The 21,139-nt window shown below is 51.7% G+C and overlaps 4 protein-coding genes across 4 annotated transcripts; 2 read left to right on the top strand and 2 right to left on the bottom strand.

The window, feature by feature from the left end:
* Positions 1-255: 255 nt before the first annotated feature.
* ASPACDRAFT_82142 (putative importin 13) lies at positions 256-3,554 on the bottom strand. The gene is made up of 4 exons (XM_020206033.1): positions 3,486-3,554; positions 3,230-3,420; positions 2,688-3,174; positions 256-2,634 (listed from the first exon to the last, which is right to left on the bottom strand). The coding sequence occupies exons 1-4, from the start codon at positions 3,546-3,548 to the stop codon at positions 316-318; spliced, it is 3,060 nt and encodes a 1,019-aa protein (XP_020051641.1). The 5' UTR covers positions 3,549-3,554; the 3' UTR covers positions 256-315.
* Positions 3,555-4,567: 1,013 nt separating this feature from the next.
* On the top strand, positions 4,568-11,737 carry ASPACDRAFT_55323 (uncharacterized protein; the record flags this gene model as incomplete). The annotated part of the gene is made up of 21 exons (XM_020202979.1): positions 4,568-4,643; positions 4,704-4,763; positions 4,850-5,015; positions 5,072-5,133; positions 5,191-5,412; positions 5,475-5,520; positions 5,595-6,429; positions 6,481-6,565; positions 6,614-6,658; positions 6,711-6,871; positions 7,056-7,057; positions 7,670-8,065; positions 8,114-8,172; positions 8,276-8,449; positions 8,521-9,512; positions 9,565-9,672; positions 9,777-10,163; positions 10,215-10,350; positions 10,405-10,550; positions 10,600-10,707; positions 10,763-11,737. The coding sequence occupies 21 exons, from the start codon at positions 4,568-4,570 to the stop codon at positions 11,735-11,737; spliced, it is 5,241 nt and encodes a 1,746-aa protein (XP_020051640.1).
* A 1,401-nt stretch (positions 11,738-13,138) lies between these two features.
* On the top strand, positions 13,139-14,002 carry ASPACDRAFT_18138 (putative extracellular cellulase CelA/allergen Asp F7-like; the record flags this gene model as incomplete). Its single annotated transcript, XM_020197190.1, has 2 exons — positions 13,139-13,534; positions 13,598-14,002. Coding segments are annotated over 2 exons (801 nt in total), but the record flags the coding sequence as incomplete, so codon positions are not given.
* A 422-nt stretch (positions 14,003-14,424) lies between these two features.
* On the bottom strand, positions 14,425-20,693 carry ASPACDRAFT_1891883 (uncharacterized protein). The gene is made up of 7 exons (XM_020198642.1): positions 19,964-20,693; positions 15,413-19,894; positions 15,292-15,369; positions 15,070-15,084; positions 14,810-14,827; positions 14,617-14,756; positions 14,425-14,532 (listed from the first exon to the last, which is right to left on the bottom strand). The coding sequence occupies exons 1-7, from the start codon at positions 20,404-20,406 to the stop codon at positions 14,519-14,521; spliced, it is 5,190 nt and encodes a 1,729-aa protein (XP_020051638.1). The 5' UTR covers positions 20,407-20,693; the 3' UTR covers positions 14,425-14,518.
* Between the last annotated feature and the right edge of the window lie 446 nt (positions 20,694-21,139).

The following is a 21,139-nucleotide window of genomic DNA, read 5'->3' as shown; positions in this document are numbered from 1 at the left end:
ATCCGAGGCAATTTACCAAGCGAGTTGGCCCACCTTGAGAACTCAGATAGTACAGCCATCTAACCACCAAGAATTCAAGAGCTTGTTCCAGATAGCCCACCTCTGAGACTTCAAAATCGCCGACAATTTTCATTCGTTCTTTGCATCACACATTAGACCCCCCATTCGCATTTTTTCCTGCATGATATACATATTATTACAATGGTATTGCGACATCCTAGAGTCTCTACGATTTGCTTGGCACCTAACCCTGTTCTGAATGGACCGCGAGTCCGATAGTTAATGTTTGAAACTGTTCAGACTATCCTACAATCCCTATCCGACGTAATTGAACGAGTCACCCCGGCACTTGACCCAGAACGAGCGTACCAACTGACTGGTCTGTGCTCTGGCGCCCCTTGCGGCCAGCAAAGACGCAAGGAAGCGTTGTCGTTCTTCTGGTGTGACGGATGGTACGGTCTCGTCCAGTTCGGCCAACGCCGCAGTGAGATGCGGCCGAGCCGCACCCTGTTGCTTGAAAATGACTTTGCGAAGCACCTCGCATAGGTGCTCGAGATCCGATCGGGCACATCTGCCGGCGAATTGTGTTATCAAAATGCGACAGAGGGTAGGCAGACATTCACGGATGGCATTCTGAATGGGTGGGGCATCACCGGGGAGGTTCAACACGCTCACCCAGAATTGCGAGGCGGAGCGGAGCGGAAGGGGTTCGGGACCTTGCAGTGAGATCAGTGTGAAGTTCAAGATAGCGTTCAGAACAGTTGGTCGCGGCTGAGTAGCCGTCTGGCCGGGTTCCTGCGGTGTGGAGGTGAGCGCGAAGAGGAAAGGGTGGTATTTCGGAAGCAAGCGCGTCAGAAAATCGATCCCGCTGTTGGCGACCTCGGGATCGTAGCACTCTGGTTTCTCATGCATCCAGCAGAATGTCTCGTAAACGTGGACGATCAACGCAACGGTCTCATCACGAATTCGTTGTGGATGGGAGCTGTGAGATGCAAGAAAGGCTGAGGCAGTGCCCATGACCATATCAGTACCCGCACTACCCAGGGGGATGCTCTTCACAAAGTTTACAGTCATCATCGGGGGGAACACATAGGGGCCCGTCCTTTCAGTGTAGCCGGCTTTGAGTATGTCGCAGGTAGCTTCGATGATCGCCACATCCACAGGGAAACCAGTCATGAGGAGCTGCATGGACTGCATGATGAGGTTCTGTACAACAGCCCCATCGCCCATATTCCAGAAAGTTGGCGGGTAAGCCTCTGCTTCCTTATCTTCGTGAGAGTCTAAATTAATCTCACCATCGGTTCGGAGACCCTTGCCAACGCTGGCAACGCATCGGAGCACGAGCTGGGCACGGCCCTGTGCTTGCTCAATGAGCCCATTGGCAGCTTCTTCACGGGCTGCGGTTGCCTGCTCATGGAAGATCCGAAGAATTTTCTCGAGGTATTGGGCTTTTGCGCCATCCTCGGGTACGGTTTGTATGATCGCAGCGATGCCCTCCAGCACTTTCTCCATAGTGTGAGCCGTGGCTGTGGGTTTGAAGCGGAATTGCTCAAATTGCCCAATGAAGGCAGGCAGTTCCAGCGTAAGAGCATTGCGACATGACTTGCAGAGATATGCGATCGACTTGGACGCTGCTGACGCGCAGGGACCAACTTCAAGGGACGCAAAGAGAAACGTTAGCACCCGGGGAAGCAGAGCATGTGTGCGCTCAAAGTACGACTGATATTTTCCGAGCATATCCACCAACGTTTGACGTGGTTTGTCTGGGATGACCACTCCGTTTCCCTCACATAAGGTTGCGAATTCATCACAGAAGAATATTGAATTGAGGCATTCATCAGCGTGTTGGTTCTCATCGACAGCCTCGGAGAGCTGAGCAACGCAGAAGATGGAGGCCTCGAACGTTCGCCAATCCTGCCGTTGAAGTGACGATCTCGCTCGCTCTTGAAAGACCTGAACCAGTTCTACACCCAGCATTGGATATATCGCTAGAAGAAAGTCACAGACGTCCCGCCGAAAAGCCCCGAACTCACTGCGTTCATCGTCGCTCCAGTCTTGCAACTCTGCTGGACTGGGGTACTTGAGCTTCTCGAAACAATCCAGTGCTGCACGAGCAAGGTTGTGTTTCGCAGGCCCAAGCCCCGTTTGATCTTCCGAATCCACATATATTTCCTGAAGATCATCTGCAACCTCAGTCCACCACTCAAGAACTAAAGGAGAAGCCGAATCATCCACTGATGCATAGCCTGGCGCTTTGAAAAGTGTGTGTAGCAGAGCGAGTACTTTTTCATGTTGCGGATCCAATGCTTTCGTTAGCAGATCCCGTTGCTGTAGTGTTGAGTATGCCAGGAGAAGCTCCAAGAAGGTTAAATTCTCATCCTCGAAATCGCCTTCCATCAATGAAGCGATATGCGCAGTACCATAGTCACAAACAATATAGTCCAAGATGGCGCTAATATGACCTGGGGTGAAGATTGTGTCCCGCCAATCTATCAACTCGACCACGACTTGGGTCGCAGTCTTCGACAAAACCGGAATCCTCATGCATTGAATCACGTAGGTCGTAGTGGGAGCGAGTTCTGATACAGGTATCGTGTCACGTAGCTGAAATGCGCTTCGGACGGACATCCATGTCTATTACACCAACCGTTAGACGAGACAGCAGTACAGAAGACAACTGAACTCACCTGGTAGGAATTAATGGCTTCATCCCCCAAACTATCCTCAGGCAAGTGAGCCCCCGATGCAACTTGCTGCAGTATGTGACCAAGAACGACGTCGACAAGTACAAAAGCATCCTTGATATTTTCAGAAACTGGGTGATCATCTCGATTGCGACGGGCTTCGGAGCTCCACTTGTGTATCTCCTCCCCAAGAGTATTAGAGAAATAGAGCAAGGAGGTTACCTGGCCCTCAGACAACGCGGGGAGCACGCTATTTCTCAGGTCGACATCCTTGCAGTGTTCCTCCGAGACATACTTGCTATCTGCTAAGGAAGCCGCTAGGTTGCAGAGAGCCCGTGTCCAGGGAGCGTTGGGTTTCAGGAAGATGGTCGCTAGGCTGGAAGCTAGTTTTCGTACGACTAGAGAACGCTCGCCTCCATTGACCAACATAACATAATGATCAATCAGCCGTCCTAGTAGCTCCTGGGCTTCTTCTGTGCTCAGGTGTTGCCTACGGCCAGAGTCAACAGGTCTCGCACAATGAAGGTAGCTATGAGGACACGCACCAATCCTGATTTATTTTTACAGTGAAAGTCAGAGCTCCAAAGAATCTCAGGTCAGTGTTGTCCTCAGCGAGAAGGTGATTTGCAATTAACCATGCTTGAGGACCTTTTTGAAGACTCTGCAGGTGCTCTTGGATCGCCTTAATCTTGGCGGGGTTGCCAGTATTTGCCGGATCATAGAGCTGCGACACTAGCTAGAACCAGGAATGACTTTCAGCCCTCGATCCCTCAATTGGCTTGGAAAGACAACGCGACTTACTGCCTTTGCCTCATTGATGAGCAGGTGCACATCCGAGGCTTGACCTGGAATATCCCCAGACATGGCCGCAACACTGAGGGCCTCCTTGCGAGAGGAAAGAAGAATATAGATAGTAGATGATGAGCGATAGCTATCGATATTTAAGGGGTGTCACGTGCTGATAACACTATTACCGAAAGGTCAGGCGGTGAGAAGTGGGATGGAGGGGAAGGCTACCGTAATCAGTGGTTCTAGTAAGTAAACCGACCAGATGAAGAATGGTTAGCTCTGGATGATGACGATCAGGGCATTCAAGGTTCCAATTGTTGTCGGGGGGAGGGATGATATTGAGAGAAGCATGTGACCAGCTGGGCTAACATCTGCAGGACGTTGTTTGATTCCCAACCAACGGCCCATGATCGCTTCAGCAACGCTGGGTCAAAGAATGCGGTTCATCACCAAATTTCAACCCCATTTGTTCCAATCCCAAAAACCTACAATGGTTGAGTTTGCGACAATGTCAGCATAGTCATCTTCGTGCTTTTGAGGGGTACGACTTGTATAGGTAAGAAATCAGGTTGAAATTGAAAAAAAGAAAGTTACCGTCCGGTAACGACGATACCGATCTCTCGTGGCAGTTACAGTTACCCACTTCCACAGTCGGCAAAGGAAGGCCGGCAAAGGGTTCCACTTTAATCTGCCATCGGAGCTCCTACGGAGAACTGGACTTCCCTTACGTACTCACCACCACCATTCAACTCACCTTATCGAATAGAATACTAAGTCAACAGCTAGTATCCTCCACTCTCGCTCGCTCTTGTGCACACGACCGTTGTATCTTTCCCTTCCCTTTCTCTTCCCCCCCACCTTCCCTCGCTACCTTTAATCACGGGCCTTGCGTGCTTTGTGCAACCCCGGCTCGTTTGAATCCCACCTTCTCCCCCGGACACTTGCAGCTGTCCTTTGCAAATACTCGCCAGTAGATGCTTTTTTCGCACCCTCCAATCCGCCTTTCTTGGATATCAGCTTTCCAATCGGCTCGCAAGTTACCCCTTCCCGTTTTGAGGCCCTTTTCCAGCTCCGCCCCGCGCTTCATCATCGAGATGGAGACCGTGAACACCTCCGAGCGCCTGGCCAAGCTACGGCAGTTGATGCAAGAGCACAAGGTGGATGTATATAGTATGAAACCCAATAAACTCTCAGTATCCGTTGACATCAAGATTCTCATTCATCATTAAGTCGTTCCTTCGGAAGATAGTCACCAGTCGGAATACATTGCGCCATGCGACGGCCGTCGAGGTTAGAATACCAACCTTTTGCCCTTTCCGCGACTCTTGTCTACGGCGCCGGATCGATAATCATATAACTCACATTCCGCTCGATAGAGTTCATCTCAGGTTTCTCCGGCTCGGCTGGAACGGCCATCATCTCCTTGTCCAAGGCAGCATTGTCCACAGACGGCCGTTACTTCAACCAGGCTGCCAAGCAGCTTGACAGCAACTGGGCGCTGCTGAAGCGGGGCGTTGAGGGTGTCCCAACCTGGCAAGAATGGTATGGAGGTTAAATGACAATGGCTATTCTGCCTCTGAAGCTAAGTTTTGATCTAGGACCACGGAGCAGGCCGAGGGTGGCAAGGTGGTTGGTGTCGACCCAGCTTTGATTACAGCCTGTAAGTGAGGTAGTACGCTTTGCGGCCAGCAAGTATCCTTAAGCTAACTGCTCTCAGCTGGCGCCCGTAGTCTTTCAGAGACTCTGAAGAAGAAGGGATCGTCCCTTGTTGGCGTCGAGCAGAATCTTGTTGACTTGGTCTGGAAGAATGACAAACCTGCTCCTCCGAGGGAGAAGGTGACTGTTCACCCGGAGAAGTATGCTGGCAAGAGCTTCCAGGAGAAGATCCAGGATCTGCGCAAGGAATTGGAGAACAAGAAGGCTGCTGGCTTCGTTATCTGTGGGTCTTCACCTGGCGGGCTACATTGGCCCTCTACATTCGTATTGACTAACGAACGATAGCAATGTTGGATGAAATTGCTTGGCTGTTCAACCTTCGTGGCACTGAGTAAGTTTCGCACACCCAGCTTTTGCCACGACGTCATTCTGCACCCGGTCCTGAGCTAAATGACCCGTTTCTAGTATTCCCTACAACCCCGTGTTCTTCTCATACGCTATCGTTACCCCCACCACTGTTGACATCTACGTTGATGATGATAAGCTTACGCCAGAGGTGAAGGCCCACCTTGGTCAAGACGTCGTGATCAAGCCTTATGACTCGATCTTTGCGGATGCCAAAGCCCTAAGCGAGGCTCGGAAGCAGCAAGCCGAGGGTGCGTCTTCTAAGTTCCTTGTATCCAACAGGGCTTCTTGGGCTCTGAGCCTTAGCCTTGGAGGCGAGGAGCAGGTTGAGGAGGTCCGTAGCCCTATTGGCGATGCCAAGGCGGTCAAAAATGAAGTTGAGCTCGCAGGCATGCGGGCTTGTCACATCCGTGATGGTGCAGCCTTGTCGGAGTACCTGGCCTGGCTCGAGAACGAGCTGGTCAATAAGAAGACAACTCTGGATGAAGTGGATGCTGCAGACAAGCTGGAGCAGATCCGATCCAAGCACGATCTGTTTGCTGGCCTGTCGTTTGACACTATCTCCTCCACGGGTCCTAATGGTGCCGTCATCCACTACAAGCCCGAGAAGGGAAGCTGCGCCATCATTGACCCTACCGCCATTTACCTCTGTGACTCCGGAGCTCAGTACCTAGATGGAACAACTGATGTGACCCGTACATTCCATTTCGGCAAGCCCACAGAGCTTGAGAAGAAGGCATTCACTCTTGTGCTGAAGGGTCTTATCTCAATCGACACTGCTGTATTCCCCAAGGGCACCAGTGGCTTTGCGCTTGATGCTCTGGCGCGACAGCACCTATGGAAGGAGGGTCTCGATTACCTGCATGGAACTGGTCATGGAGTCGGTTCTTACCTGGTGAGTGTCAAGAAGTCTCCCTGAAGTTCTGCTTTGCTAACTCTGTGTTAGAACGTGCACGAAGGACCCATTGGCATTGGCACGCGCGTGCAGTACACTGAAGTCCCCATCGCTCCTGGCAACGTCATCTCCGACGGTAGGTTAGACCTTTCACCTGGAGCATTCTAGACGCTGACCAAAGCAGAACCCGGCTTCTACGAAGATGGAAAGTTTGGTATCCGTATTGAGAGTAAGCCTATACACAAATGCAAATAAGGTACAGGTAGCTGACGATGCCTTAGATATCATCATGGCACGCGAAGTGCAGACGACGCACAAGTTCGGTGACAAGCCTTGGTTGGGCTTCGAGCACGTCACGATGGCTCCTATCGGTCAAAATCTGATTGATCCCTCTCTTCTCACTGATGCCGAGCTGAAGTGGGTGAACGATTACCATGCTGAGGTCTGGGAAAAGACACACAAGTTCTTCGAGAACGACGAATACACCCGGGGTTGGCTTCAGCGGGAAACCAAGGCGATTTCCAAATGAGCCTGTTAGCTCCTGTTTATACCATGAACCTCTTGTAGAGCCTGGGGCCAATGCATTATACCTAGATCAACACTTAGCATTATTGTCGAGTTTCAAGTTGTGCTCCACAATGCGCTGTAATCTTCCCGGAAATGGGATCATAGGGCCATTTGCTCGTCTAGTCTAGGAATACAATATACTTTAAGAGAGTTGAAGGCTTCAGGGACCCTTTCTCGAGTGAGAAAAAAAAAGATGCTGTACCGTGGACGGAAGGCCAGTAGGCCGGAGGAGTTGGGCGGAATGTGGAGAAACGGCCGGCCAAGCGACACCTCGCGGAATCGGGTGTTTCCACATGCAGCTCCGATTGTCTACAACAATCTTATCCCACATCCCTTAACTACGACCTGTCGCAACCCGATCTAACCACGAAAGCCTCTCGTTTCTAGATTACCTTGTGGTCCTGGACACTCGTGACCTCCGATATCGCTCCACGCTTTCCACCAAAACCCGGCCATGCTTCTGTCACTGTCACCTCCTGTTTAATTCCACTACGTCAGTGCTCAGATCAGACTTACGGAGGTCGAGATCGAGGGCGGATTCCAGCCGACCGACTGACCACATTTTCTTGCACACACTTTCCACCACAGAGAAGCGCGAATCGCTCCTCCCGAATACCTATCCATTATCGAATCGAGAGATCTCCGATTACACGTACAAGTGACCTGGCATGAGCGGCCGAAGCCCCTACGCGAACGGATACGGATACTCCGACACCAGCCGCTACGATCGCGGTGATGGCGGGTACGGCAGCAACGGCAGCAACGGGAGCAACAGCTTGGGGATGAATGGATATAGAGGAGGAGGGGGAGGAGGAGGAGGAAGCGGTGGTGGCGCCGGAGGTAGCAGCGGTGCATCAGGGGGCCGCGATCTCCGGCCTGGAGGCTATGGTGGCTTCTACCCGGAGGCGTCGCAGTCGTCCTTGTCGCCGGCCCAATCACCGGAGCGACGCCGTGACCGATGGGACCGCGACCCGGAGCATTCGTCGTCGCGGTCCAGAACCAGGGAGGGTGATGCAGAGAGGGCGACATTGGGCTCTCGAGACGGTCGAGCGCGTGGAGAGACGAGTTGGTTGGGAAGTAGCAGCAGCCGCGAACGGGAACGGGAGCGAGAGCATAGGGTAATGAACACTGCTGGACGCGCGGGGGCGCAGGGAGGAGGCTCTCAGGCTATTGAAGGTGCGATAACGCTATTGTTCTGGAGGGGAAGAGAGCTATCTCCCGTTGTTGTCGGATTGCTTGGGAAATACCAGTTGTGGCTGACTTCTTTGCGAATTGGCAGATGTGTTGCAGATGGTACAACGGGAATGGGACTTCGTGGCTTCTGAGAGCTGCATTCCGGTGCAGGTGGCCCTACAGTTGATGGACACGAGCACGTTGGGCAAGGCTGAGCGCGAACCGGAGTTCTTGGAGATCCATGACCAGATACAGCGGACTCTGAAGTCGGTCGTTAATGGTGAGTGGGACTTGTTGGGAGTGGGATCTGATGATGGTTCTGGACACCTTTTCGCTGATACCGCTCGCTAGAACACCATCAGGGCTTCAACAGTTCTATCGGTACATACCATAAGATCCAGACCAGTATCCAGACTTCACAGACTCGAGTGCGCAATCTGAAGAACGCCCTTGAGGGAGCGAAATCAGGCTTGTTGTCCACCAAGCCTGAACTGAAAGGGCTGGCTACCTCTTCGCAAAAATACGACGATATCATTCAGCTCTTCAGCCAGATCCAGGAGATCCAATCGCTGCCGGAGAAGCTGGAGTCCCGCATCTCCGATAAGCGTTTCCTTGCCGCCGTTGAAGTGTTGCATGACGCGCTACGGTTGTTGCGTCGCTCTGAACTCGAGAACATCGGGGCGCTGGCGGATATTCGCGCGTACTTCGGTAGCCAGGAGGCTTCTTTGACGGATATCTTGATTGAAGAGCTGCATGATCATCTGTACCTGAAATCTCCTTACTGCGCCAATCGATGGAAACCCCCAACTGCCGAGGGAGAGGGCAACGGTGTCAATGCAACCAGCTGGTCTGGTAACAACGCCTGGGAACGTCCGGTCTACAACTTCTTGGCCAAGCTGGATGCCTCTAACCCGATGGTGGAGGATGCATCTCGGAATCCAGAAGCCGACACATTCTACTACATCCAGTTACTTATCGAAGCGCTCAACAAGATGGGTAACCTTGACATCGCGGTCGATCGGATCGAGCAGAGGCTCCCCGTCGAATTGTTCTCCGTTGTGGACAAGACGAATGCCGAAATCGACGCACGTTACCCTGAGTTGTCTACCCGTGGCTTCGCAGCCCAAGACAGCAGAAGCGGCGTGGCATCGAAGACCATCGAGAAGCGTGGTCACGTGCTGACTGAGTTCTTGTGGACATTGTATGCCAAATTTGAGTCCATTGCTGAGGGCCACCGTGTCGTCCATGACGTGATCGCAGCCATTGTAGCACGAGAGGGCATCCCGAAGAGCAACACGCTTGCTGGTGGGTTCAAGGAGCTTTGGAAGCTTTACCAGAGCGAGGTAGGAGATCACACTGCGGCAATGCTTTTATTTTCTAACGACACCTGTGTAGATTCGCTCGCTCTTGCATGACTACTTGGCTACTGATGGAGAGTACCGACCGAGGGATGAAGGCGACGCTAGGCGTCAAATGTACACGGGCATGCGAGACAAGAACAAGGTATGCGAGGAGAGCCACAATGACGACTGCGGAATACTAATCGATCGCAGAAAATGTTCAAGCTGTCGGAAACAGATCAAACCACAGAAATCCAAGCCGAGCAGTCTGAACTGGACGAGATTCTCAGGTCATCTGTGCCGGGCTTAGTGACTAAGTCCAATCAGAAATTTGCGGTGACCGATACCTCCGATGCTAGGCAAGGCAACTCGGGTACTGGTCACAAGATCCTCATTGAACCGAGTGTATTCAATATCAGCCTCGTGCTGCCACCCTCTCTTTCTTTCATTCAACGGTTGAAGGAGATCGTACCGGTGGATTCGGATCTCGCGATGACCACATTGACCTCCTTCCTGGATGACTTCTTGGTCAACGTATTCTTGCCTCAACTCGATGATACGGTTACAGACCTCTGCACTCTCACAATTGTCTCGCCCGATGCATTCACAGAAGACCCCCAATGGTCCACCGTCTCGCCTCGGCCCATCTTCAAGGTACATTTTCTGGCATGGACATTCCGAGGCCTGATACTGACTACGTTTTAGGGAGCGGTCAAGCTCATGTCGATCATTCAGGACTTTAGCAAGATGCTATCCAGTATCCCTCCTGATCAAGCCTTCACACAGCTGCTTCTTACTCAGATCGTGACTTACTACGACAAGTGTTGTGGATGGTACAAATGTGAGAAACCTTAACGATCGTGATGCATGCACAGCTTATTAATTTCAATGTCAGCAATTGTGACCAAGAAATCTCCCCGAGACAAGGGAGAGCCCCGGCTCAAGGCCGCTGCAGGCTTTGCTGAGGCTGGAGACGTTCATGATGTCGTTGCTGAGCTCTGGAGAAACGAAACAAATGATAAATGGGCACTTGTCGATAAGGTATGGTTTCGTGCATGATTTTAGTATGAGTCGTGCTGACGAAATATAGGAAATCGAGCTGCTTCTCCAGCTGACCTCCGAGGTCCCGTTAGAGCCTTATGACATCGTATCAGACCCCAAGACCGTGGTGGCTCTGTCGCTTCTTTACAATAGCATGGTTCGTGTGCTCAGTCGGCCACACTTAGTTCTCTTGTATACTGACTGAGATACAGCAATGGTTTGCGAGTCACCTGGCCCAGCTGCGCCAAATCATCCCGACCTCGGAAGCTCGACGCCCGGAAACCGGGCCTCCTAACCGTCGTTGGACCTTGATCGGGGCAATGAAGTCCAAGGTCGATGGTGTCAGTCAGCCGATATATCTGCCCTTAAGCCAAGAAACGGCGACTATCTTCGACAACACTCTTGGGTCACTGCGCGAATTGGCGTACACCGCTCTGTTCGCTCTCCACATCGATTGTCGGTGTGGCGTCATCCATATGCTCAAGAAGACGATGGCAGGGCCCAATCCTCGGAACTCGCGCGCTTCTGAGCCTACGACGCCATCTCCCAGCACCAACACTCACTGGTGGCATATTCTGATGAATCAGCCCACTGCTGCATCACCTACGATTCTGGAGTTGAATGGTGATCTGATCGGCTTCGACAGTAACATATCCACTTACCTCGGATCATCTGAGAGATGGTTCATTACCTCTGGGCTTGCTCGCTTCATCGACCAGACTTTTGTGGCGAACACCGGTTTGATCGGCGCTATGAACGAGAATGGAGCCTTGCGCCTTCAATTGGACGTCCTCGTCCTGCAACAGAACCTAAAGAACATTATCATCAGTCCGACGCAGGACCCGGCTCATGACGGAACCACCAGCCCCCACGAAGAGCACCACGAGGTGGTCGCGCTCCCGCGCAGCGCCAAGTTCCTGGACTGGTTCCTCGAGGGCGCCGAGAAAGCCCTAGACTACGCCAAGGAAGAGAAGGAATCCTTTGCTGCCCATGGAGAGAAAGCGCTGGCCGCTGGAAACGGAGAACCCTTCACGTACGAAGAGCTCAAAATCCTCATTGATCTGAGCTTCTCGGATGCTTTGCTCGGACCCAGAGGAGCGGACAACCGGGAGGAATTTATGGCTGCCAAGAAGGCCAGTGCGGATGCTCTGCTGAGATTGAATGAGGTGATGTGGGATTCCAAGTAGGCGGAGTGCACATGTGATCCACAACTGCGATGCGAAATATAAATTCTTCTTTTCCATAATTCGACGTTGTGCTGTAGCCCCAGGGGGGATCCTAAATGATGCGAGGCCAGAACGGGATGGACCGACCCACTTGCCAGATGCTCCGAAATTGTCCAGAATTTTTTCCTCTCTCAAGCAGTGACCAGTCGTTTGACGCCAAGCACAATTTCAGGAGAACATGTCTCTTGGGGTGGACCGTGAATTTCTGAATGTGAACGTCAATCCAGAAGCATCAGACAATCGAGAGCTCCCCCTGGGTCGAAACTCGAAGAGGAGATTCTGAGACAGTTCCGCTTAGTGCGCTTAGTGCTTAAGTTAGTGCTTAGGCTGATAAGTCTCAGTCTAGAGTCCCAACTGGACCCAAGTCGCCGTTGCGAGCAAAATCTCCGGGGTGGGTCTGACCGGAGTAGTTTAATTAAATGCCAATATATCATTGCCCGCACTTGAATCCATTGATCGAATTGAACGATCGAATTGATCCCCAGTCCAGTGTTTCACCTCACGATCTCATTTCCCGCTGAGTGTCTGAACCCAACCCTAATGGTTGCTGCCTTGCCCAGTGGCCACTCTCTCTTCCTTTCGGCCCGTTGACTGCTCCCCCTGGTAGTTTCATTTCCCTGATATTGCTGACAATGGGGCAAAATCATGATGCTGAAATCGACCCATCATAATGTCCGGATCACGGGGCAAACATCTTGTGTCTCGGGGGTTCCTTTTATTCCCTTGATCCCGCGTTGTGAGCTCTTTCCATTCTTTCTATCCTTCCTTCTCTCCATCTCTCGTTGAACACCATCACTCTGTCCGGAACAGCAGTTCTATAGTCCTGGGATTTGATATCCAGGCGTCCATTCTTTCCTAAACTAACTTGATCCGTGTTGATTCCACGTTCTTTTGCCATTTCGGCAGTTCAACAAGAGACCAACTTTCCATTCATTCTTTGCCTGTTTCGAACGCATTTTCCTCACATCAACCATGAAGTACGAACGTCTTGCCTCGCTGGGCTTTGCTGCCCTGGGTGCCCTTTCCTCTGTGACTGCCCGGCCTATTGCGACCCCCGACGACGACGAGTGGGATTGTGGCGACGATGATGTTGCTGTCAGCACGCACTATGCGACAGTCACTCCCACTGCCGCGGTCGAGACCTCTACCTTCACCGATGTTGAGGCTACTACCGTGTTTCTCACTACGACTATCACCCTCGGTGCCGGTCAGACCACTTCATCTGTTCAGACCGTGATCATCAACACTCAGGCTGCCACGACTGCCGCTGCTCAGCCCACTTCCACCGTTGAGGCTGTGCCTGTCAACACCCAGGCTGCCACTACTGCTGCTCCTGCTCAGGTTTCTGTTGCCTCCGTTGTGGAGCAGAAGCCATCTACCACTAGCACTAGCACCACTGCCGCCAGTGTTGCCACTACTGCAGCTGCCCAGGTCTCCGTCGCCTCCGTTGAGGAGAAGAAGGCCACTTCCTCTTCCACTAGCACCACTGCCGCCAGTGCTGCCACCTCCTCTGCCTCGTCCTCTTCCTCTTCCTCCAGCAGCTCCAGCAGCACCAGCAGCAGCCTGAGCTCCGAGTTCTCCGGCGAAGCCACCTTCTACGGCGGCAATGTCGACGGCGGCGCCTGCTCGTTCAGCGGCTACACCATCCCCTCCGGCCTCTACGGTACAGCCTTGGGCTCTCCCCGCTGGGACGACGCCGCCCAGTGCGGCTCCTGTGTCCAGGTCACCGGCCCCAGCGGCAACAAGATCAAGGCCATGGTAAGCAGACCTTACCCCTAAACCTCCCACAGAACAAGCCAAACTAACCCCCCCTCCCAAAAGATCGTGGATGAATGCCCCGAATGCGACTCCAACCACCTGGACCTCTTCCAAACCGCCTTCGCCGAGCTGGCCGACATCTCCAAGGGCGTCATCTCTATCGACTGGGAGTACGTCGAGTGCGGCATCACCACCCCGATCAAGCTGAACAACAAGAGCGGCACCTCCGCCTACTGGTTCGCTATGCAGGTCGAGAACAGCAACGAGCCCGTCACCAGCCTTGAGGTCAGCACCGACGGCGGCAGCACCTGGCAGTCCACCACCCGCTCCACCTACAACTACTTCGAGAACGCCAGCGGGTTCGGGACGGACACCGTCGATGTGCGCGTCACGTCGCAGTCCGGCGCCACCATCACCGTCAACAACGTCAGCGTGTCGTCGGGATCGTCCGTCACCGCTTCGTCCAACTTTTCTTAGGGCTGGGGCGGCGGGTGATGTGATGTGATGATTACCTCCAAGTCTGGAGGATATTCTATTTATCTTCACTTTTCTTCGACTTGACTTCCTTTAGGGGATTGCTTTAGCGCTTGTCTGTTCTACCTCATGAATAGGCAGCCTGGAATTCCAATCTTGAGCTATATTTTTCTCTTGTATATATTGACCAGACTATTCAAAAGAACTTTCTCTTCATTTTGGCAATTCATCCTGTATCTGGTAGGCTTATTGGATTGCGGGCTACCTCTCACACGTCTCTAGTCTCATAAATTTACTCCTTTTTTGCGCCCGGCAGCCAGCTAGCTACCCAGAGAGTACCTCCACCAGCACTATATAAACAGGCAGCAAGAATCGAAAATAGTATATTAAATCCAATAGTCTATGGGGTGGGCTGCAGGGGATTCTATGTGTGTGTCTGGTGTTTAATCTATACTTGATTAAATGCGCACTAGTTAGACTTCGGAGAACAATTCCTGGCAAGCCATCTGCTCAACCGATCCTTCCTAGGAGAAGGGGCCAGAGAAATGACATTATGAAAAGAGGAGAGGGGTAGGTATCCATGATGCTCAGTGTACCTGGTGCCTTACCTGCCAGGCCCGATTCGTATGGATAGGTGGCCAGGTGGACAACACGCCGCCAGAGTACTATCATCCGCATACCGTAGCCGCGGTTGTTCTGCAGGGGCACGAAGGCTCGCAGCGCTTTCCCTGGAGTAGGACTGTGAGAGCTACAGCATCAGCAGCAGCAGCATGTATGTAGTCAGCATATGGGTGCCTGTACCATGGCATGAGGGTCAATCTAGGACCAGGGGTTTTATTCGTTATTGACTTATCCAAGAGGATTCCCTGCGGAAATCTACTCAAGCTCCCATGGACTTCCCCTTTCCACTCAGACCCAAATTTGACGCCGCTCTTTACTCTTTGAATAGTCTGAAGTGTGAAATAAGTCTAGAAGAGCAGAATCCTGTAGAGTCAATCCTGGTTGACAGCACGTTTGATCAGGTCCCTAGTAATGTACTGGGATTTAGTTAGTAAACAGACCGTGTGTGTATATTACTGCAGATTCAGTGTAGTATCGAGGTTATATTGAGGATGTAGGGTCAAAATGCACCCTGAATTAGAACATTGGGCGGAATTTGAAAAACCTTCAAGCTCTGCAGACATTTTCAAGATGAGAGAAAGTGTCGGCTTTGACCTTCACACGTGAAATCATGTATCAAACCATGCCGCTGGACCGATGGCCGCTGGACATATCATGCATACCAAATTCGAGCATCTCCGCGCGCTCGGGAACGCGATGTGCACGCCATGAAGTGTATCGACAGATAATCGAGGAACGAACTAGACCCAAAAGGTATACTATCAGGTCTACCATAATGCCCACCTGAGAATAACAGCCAGGAAAGCCGCCACAAGAGCCAGCACCAGTGCTTGGTGGCCACTCATCCATGCAGCTGACCCACGGATCCAGCTCTGAACCCGCTCGATCTCCGAGGCCCGCGTACATGCCACGACGGTGAGCCGGAAGATCAGCCGCAGCTTGATCCGTTGATACAGCGGCATCGGGATCGCGCCCTGAAAATCCGGGGTGTCAACCACGAGGGATCCGTCGCGGAAGTAGAAATTCACTCGTTCGCCGAAGCTCCGCCGCAGCCAGTTCCGGCACAGCTGCTGGAGGTCGTGCACGGGCAGCTGGGGAAGCAGTCTGTAGAAATCTTCATGGCGTTCTAGCGCATCGCAAATCTTAGAGTAACGTTCATCTGTTGCAAGGCGTAACGCGGGGATTGTGAGATTCCATATCTCATATGGTAGATGAGGTTGTTTGGCCAGGACGGTTGCCGGGAACTCTGGATGTGATACTGTTAAGAGCATTCCTGCCATGAGAACGAGAGCCTCGAAGGGCAGAGAGGACTGCCGACAAAGGCAATCTTTGGCTTCAAGGGCCACAAAAAAATATTCATGCCCAAGGTAACGCGTGAGGGCAGTGAGAACAATTGAAGGAAGTTGGGCTTGAGCTACTAGAGTCTTAACCATCGCACCAGCAAACACATGATGGGCAGTTACAAATCTCTCACTGAGTTGGATGAGTCTTTCAAGAGGCAGGAATGGTTGTGCTTTGAGAAGTTCCAAGATTTGCAGATTCATTCCTCCTCCTCCTCCTCCTCCTCCTCCTCCTCCTCCTCCTCCTCCTTCTTCTTCTTCTTCTAGATCTGCCAAGTCTAGGAGTCTGTTGACAAGAACTCGGGGCAAAACTCGCAACATGAGAGCGCCGTGAAATTCATCATTGAACCTTGACATCTGAAACTTCCCCGGTCCTATCATTCGCTCAAAAAGGCAATGCAGTACCTCGTGCGGGATCTCGGGATACTTGTGGATGGCCTTCCTTGCTCTCATTTGCACGGATAGATGTGAATCTTGCAGCCTGAGTACCAAATCTTTGAGGTACTTTGATTCAGCATCTGGGTACTTGGTCAACGTTTGGACTGCCTGATATCTGACATGAAATTCATCATCCCTCAGCAAGCTCGCCAACAGATCTAGCACATGTTGTGGAAGCTCTGGTTGACCACGTAGAGCGGCGGCAGCTGCTTCTCGAACAGACCACTCCGTGTCGTTCAACAACCTTGCCATCGCATCAAATGTTGGCTTCGATAAATCTGATCGACCGCCGAGAATCTGGGCAGCTATTGCCCGCACTGCGGGATCGCTATGCTTCAACCTTCGTTCAATATCCTCCAAAATACTTCGAGATGTTAAGAGCTGTTGCCAGACCGTGTTCCGTGTACTTTGTGCCTCACAATCATTGAACTGCACTTTTTGCTCGAGCGAGTCCGCAAGGCTCGGTGGCAAGCGAGGATGCTGGGCCAGAACCTCGACAGCTAAATCACGCACATTACCGGATTCATGGTCAAGCAAACGAATGACAAAGCTCAGAATCCTTGGGGACCCTAGCGAAAGGTGGCAGAATATTTTCTTTACACGGTTGCTTCTGAGATAATGAGAACCCCCATCTCTGCTAAGATGACAGACCAGAGATTCGAGGATATCAAGTGAAAGGCGCAGGCAGTGAAGTACCTCAATAGTCAGCTTCTTCACTACTAGATTCGGGTCTGATAGTCCACGAGCGATGGTATTGACATGGATTTGTAAAGCTGAAGGTGGCTGTCCGGACAAAAGGTACAGTGCTGCTTTCTTCAAATTGAGTGTCCCATGGTCCAGTAAATTTAAAACCGCTCCCAGAAGGTCTTGTGGTAGGGCAGGTACCTGCACGTCTTGTAAGTCGGAACTCTTCACTTTTGATTCATTCTGCAAGTGCTTAAGAAGAATTATAGAAGCCTTAGGGGACAGTGATTGGCAGTTCCTAAGAAGTATTCGAACATAGACTGCAGTCAGTTCATCGTCGGAGTTCTGGTCCATCCAGGAAGCTACCAAGTCTATGAGATCTGTCGAGACTCTGCGCTGAGCGATAGCACTTAGAACATGTTGCCTGAAATCTGAGCTTCGGTCTTTAAACAAAGAACATAAGACTGCATCCGGGTATTCCGCATCCGCTGCGAGCCTGCCTTTACCATACGTTGTGGCCTCAAAAGAGCTCCACCGGGCGAGCTGTTGATGGTGACTCTGACGTAGGGATCTCAATCTGGCGGAATTATTTGACGCAGGTACTTCACTCCAGAAGCGTATCATGAGCTTACTATGCATCGGGCCCAACAGATCTCGGGGTTCGTTTTCCATCGCCTCAAAGAACTGAGCCGTATGCTCCTCGCTCTGCTTTTTATTGTTGTATCCGACATACAAAAACCCGGCCACAAACCTCCAGAACATCTCGTAGCGAACATTGTATTTCTCCCGTGCCATGAAGACTTGGGGCAAGAGATCAGTGTCCGTACGGCCGTTCAGTGTCGGCCTGTGTATCGTGGCTTGGTTGGTCCAGTGCTTCGCGAAATACTGGGCAGCGAAGAACTCTTGAATTGTCAGGTGTAAGAAGTGAAAGCTTTGGTGGGCATTGTCGTTGGCATCTGAAGAACGAAGAAAACTGATCTCTTTGATTGTGCTGTCATGTAGTTTCGGGACAGAAGCATTGTCATTTAGTAGATGTTGATATATTTGACTCCGTACTGGAGCATCAAATTCAATGATATTGTTGCGCAGGCCATGGAAGGCCAGCGCCTCGAGGAGATTGACTTCCTCCTGCATGTGTATCAGCACTTCAAACTCCGACAGCTCTTCCGTCTGTTGTTCTGTCAGGGTCCTGCCGTCGATTCTTTTCTCCCTGCGCCCCAGGTCCTTCCGTAGTAGCTCCACACAGATCGCCTGGTAGATGGTCGTCATAGTCCTGGCTGCATTGCTGTTGCCCAAAGGCTCTTTCCAAGTGTAGCAGAGGGCATCGAGCTGAATCGGAATCTGTGCAATATCCCTAATTCGCGAATGCTCGTCGATGAACTCCCAGATTTTATCGGCTGTTTCAGGATCTGGCTGGATTTCTTTGGCGCGTATGTATTTCTCGATTTGCTCAGAGTTGAAGCCCACCGTTCGCAACTTCAAGTCTTGCTTGACTGCGCTCAGCTGTCTCATTGAGTATGGACGAGAACTGATGATCGTTTGAGGCTGCTTGAGCAGAGTTTGCAAAAAGCGGTCCATAGGTGAATCAGCATTCCATTCCTGGGAGACTTCATCTAGGCCATCCAGCAGCCAAAGCACCCGAGCGCTGTTTCGGGCTACGATTGAATCCAAAGTGTCTGCCAAGAGCTCCGAATCATGGTGTTGGGAGAAGTACTCGTGGTGTAATAGGTCCTTTATGGAATAAGAATCGGCATGTTTTCCCTTGAGATGTCGCAGTGGCAGCCATAGAACCCAGTCGAAGAAAGCGGACCACTGATTCCGATACAGGAAGTCATGGACAACTTTCTTGCAAAGCGTTGTTTTGCCAACGCCTGCCTGGCCTTCGATGAAAATCTTCTTGGGCCAGATCTTCCTGCCATCTTGATCCCTATAATCGAACAGAACAGGTAGAGGCACCTCATTGCCTTGACCGGAGTCTATGACGTTGAGATTGATGTAACAGTAATCCAAGGGGAGTCTGTCCCCAGATAAACGTTGGATCTGAAGTCGTTTGTTATCGTCCTGGGTGTAAAACTCCAATAAAGCATTCTTGGTGTAATATTCTCGAGCCGGCATGCACCTTCGATAGGAATCATCGAGGAGGGCGCTGCCGTCATCAGAGAGGCCTTGTCCGACATCCTCCCATCCGCGGGCTCTGAGTGACCATTCGTATGTTTTCGTTCTCTTCAGTGTATTGACTAGATTACGCTCAGGGGAAGCGGGTTGTCTCTCGGTCTCAGAAACAGAGTGCAGTTTCCAGGCTTGAACACGGTCATATTTGCTTTCTGGAATGATCTTGTAGACGCGTTGTATCTGATCTGGAGGGACAAGCTGGCTGATGAGGTCCAGTTGGGCATACAAGCCGCAGAGAAAGTCCTTGCTGGCTCGACATTCTGCCTGTCGGATGAAGTCGCTTAGTTCATCCCAGGACCGGGTACGTATGAGAATGTTGGCCGTTCGTAGAGCGGTATACCAAGACTTCCCCGTCCGCTTCTTGTACACATCCCAAGTGAAGTCACGGAGCCGTGAGGCTCCATCTATGCCAGACTTGACCGCCTCCCAGATTTTGCTCAGATCTACGGAGGTGACCGCGCCGGAAATGGTCATGGCGAGGTCGATGGCCCGCAGCAGCCCGCGTCTGGATGCTTTGCCGACGTTATCATCATCCTGGATTCCCCGCAAGGCTTGTCCAGTGTATGTGGCAGCCTGGGCCATATGAAGGTCGTGATCGTGGCCAAGGCCATCGAGCAGGACGATTAACGGCCTTTAAAATTGTTCGTGGCTAAAGTTCGACACACCGGAGTCAACCATGGCGTCGAGCACCACGCCTAACACGCAAACCAGTTCAAATTTTAGGTTCAATCCTCCCAGTTCATCTGCCGTCTCCAACCGCGCTTTCATGCTCGAGAAGAGCGACCTCAGAATATCTGTGCTCCCCGACGACCATTCCTCCTCTCTCTGTCGAATCATATATGCTAAAGATCGTAGAAGGGTCGGGGAAAGAGAAGTCCCATCCGTGCTGCCGTCGATGATCGCGTTGACGAAATTTCGAAGCAGCTTGACTTGTCCATTGGATTCCAGCACTTCTGAGAGACGGGCAGCCTCCCATGCGAACTGCGATATGCTAGGCGTGGTGAGGCAGGAATCGACCGCAGTTGTGCCCCAGGCTTGCAGCGCCTTTTTCTCGGCGGTTTCGGGGGCTTGACATTGTAGACGATCGATGAAATCGCGAAGAGTTGTTGGGCGGGAGGAGATGGGAGGCATTGTGAGAGTCATTTGCTATGCCTTGGGAAGGGAAGAGCGCGTGAGAATCGGAGTCACAGAGCATGAGACTGTTCAGCCTCGCATCGCTGGCAGCGGGGGCGATTGGACCACTAAGCCTTTTTCATTTACTGGCGCTTGAGACTCATGCATGAAAGCATACCAGGGGGAGGAACCAAAACCAACGTATTTCAAGCAACGTGACTTTCCGGGACTTGGCAATATCAGCGTCGCTTGCAGCCTTTTCTGATCAGTTGCATTATTTTTTTTCTTCATTAGGAAGTGCTTGAAGCCTGAAGGAGTGTTGGAATCTGTCGTTGTCCTGATCTCTTGGTGTTTTGCCGAGGAGAAGCCGCCTGTGCTCCTTGGCAGCCACCATTTTGTTTACCTATGTAATTCTATTGAGTCCTTTGTGACACCAAGTCACGCATTGCATCTACAGCGAAATCAGTTCAGATCAACCAATCAAGTCACAGCCCTCTTACAGCTTCTAAATAAGCTTTCTCCAATGCCAATTTATGTGCACTTTTCCCGAAAGTAGCAAAGACGTCATGTCTGCAGCTGCAACAATAAGAAGCTTAATCGGTCCTTCAGGAGAGGCGAGGGATGCCACACACTGCTTTTATAGGTGTGTGTCTCAACGTATCGCTATGGTTGAGATGGAAAGTTGTCAGGAAAACAGAAAAGCCCAGTCCGATGCCTGGCGCATGGCTTTCAGAGAGATCACAACTCCATTGAAGTTATTGAA

The sequence above is a fragment of the Aspergillus aculeatus genome (assembly GCF_001890905.1).
Source record: "Aspergillus aculeatus ATCC 16872 unplaced genomic scaffold ASPACscaffold_21, whole genome shotgun sequence".
Lineage (NCBI taxonomy): Eukaryota > Fungi > Ascomycota > Eurotiomycetes > Eurotiales > Aspergillaceae > Aspergillus > Aspergillus aculeatus.
This window is presented reverse-complemented; position numbering and strand designations above follow the sequence as displayed.

What these genes read in the sequence shown, in the direction of transcription:
- ASPACDRAFT_82142 (XM_020206033.1), bottom strand. Translation starts at nt 3,548, where the DNA reads ATGTCTGGGGATATTCCAGGTCAAGCCTCGGATGTGCACCTGCTCATC. An exon ending in GTAAAAATAAATCAGGATTG is followed by an intron (nt 3,175 to 3,229) that starts GTGCGTGTCCTC and finishes CTCTGGCCGTAG; the next exon opens with GCAACACCTGAGCACAGAAG. An exon ending in AAGCCATTAATTCCTACCAG is followed by an intron (nt 2,635 to 2,687) that starts GTGAGTTCAGTT and finishes TTGGTGTAATAG; the next exon opens with ACATGGATGTCCGTCCGAAG.
- ASPACDRAFT_1891883 (XM_020198642.1), bottom strand. Translation starts at nt 20,406, where the DNA reads ATGACTCTCACAATGCCTCCCATCTCCTCCCGCCCAACAACTCTTCGC. An exon ending in AAATTTGAACTGGTTTGCGT is followed by an intron (nt 19,895 to 19,963) that starts GTTAGGCGTGGT and finishes ACAATTTTAAAG; the next exon opens with GCCGTTAATCGTCCTGCTCG. An exon ending in TTCCTGGCTGTTATTCTCAG is followed by an intron (nt 15,370 to 15,412) that starts GTGGGCATTATG and finishes TTTTGGGTCTAG; the next exon opens with TTCGTTCCTCGATTATCTGT.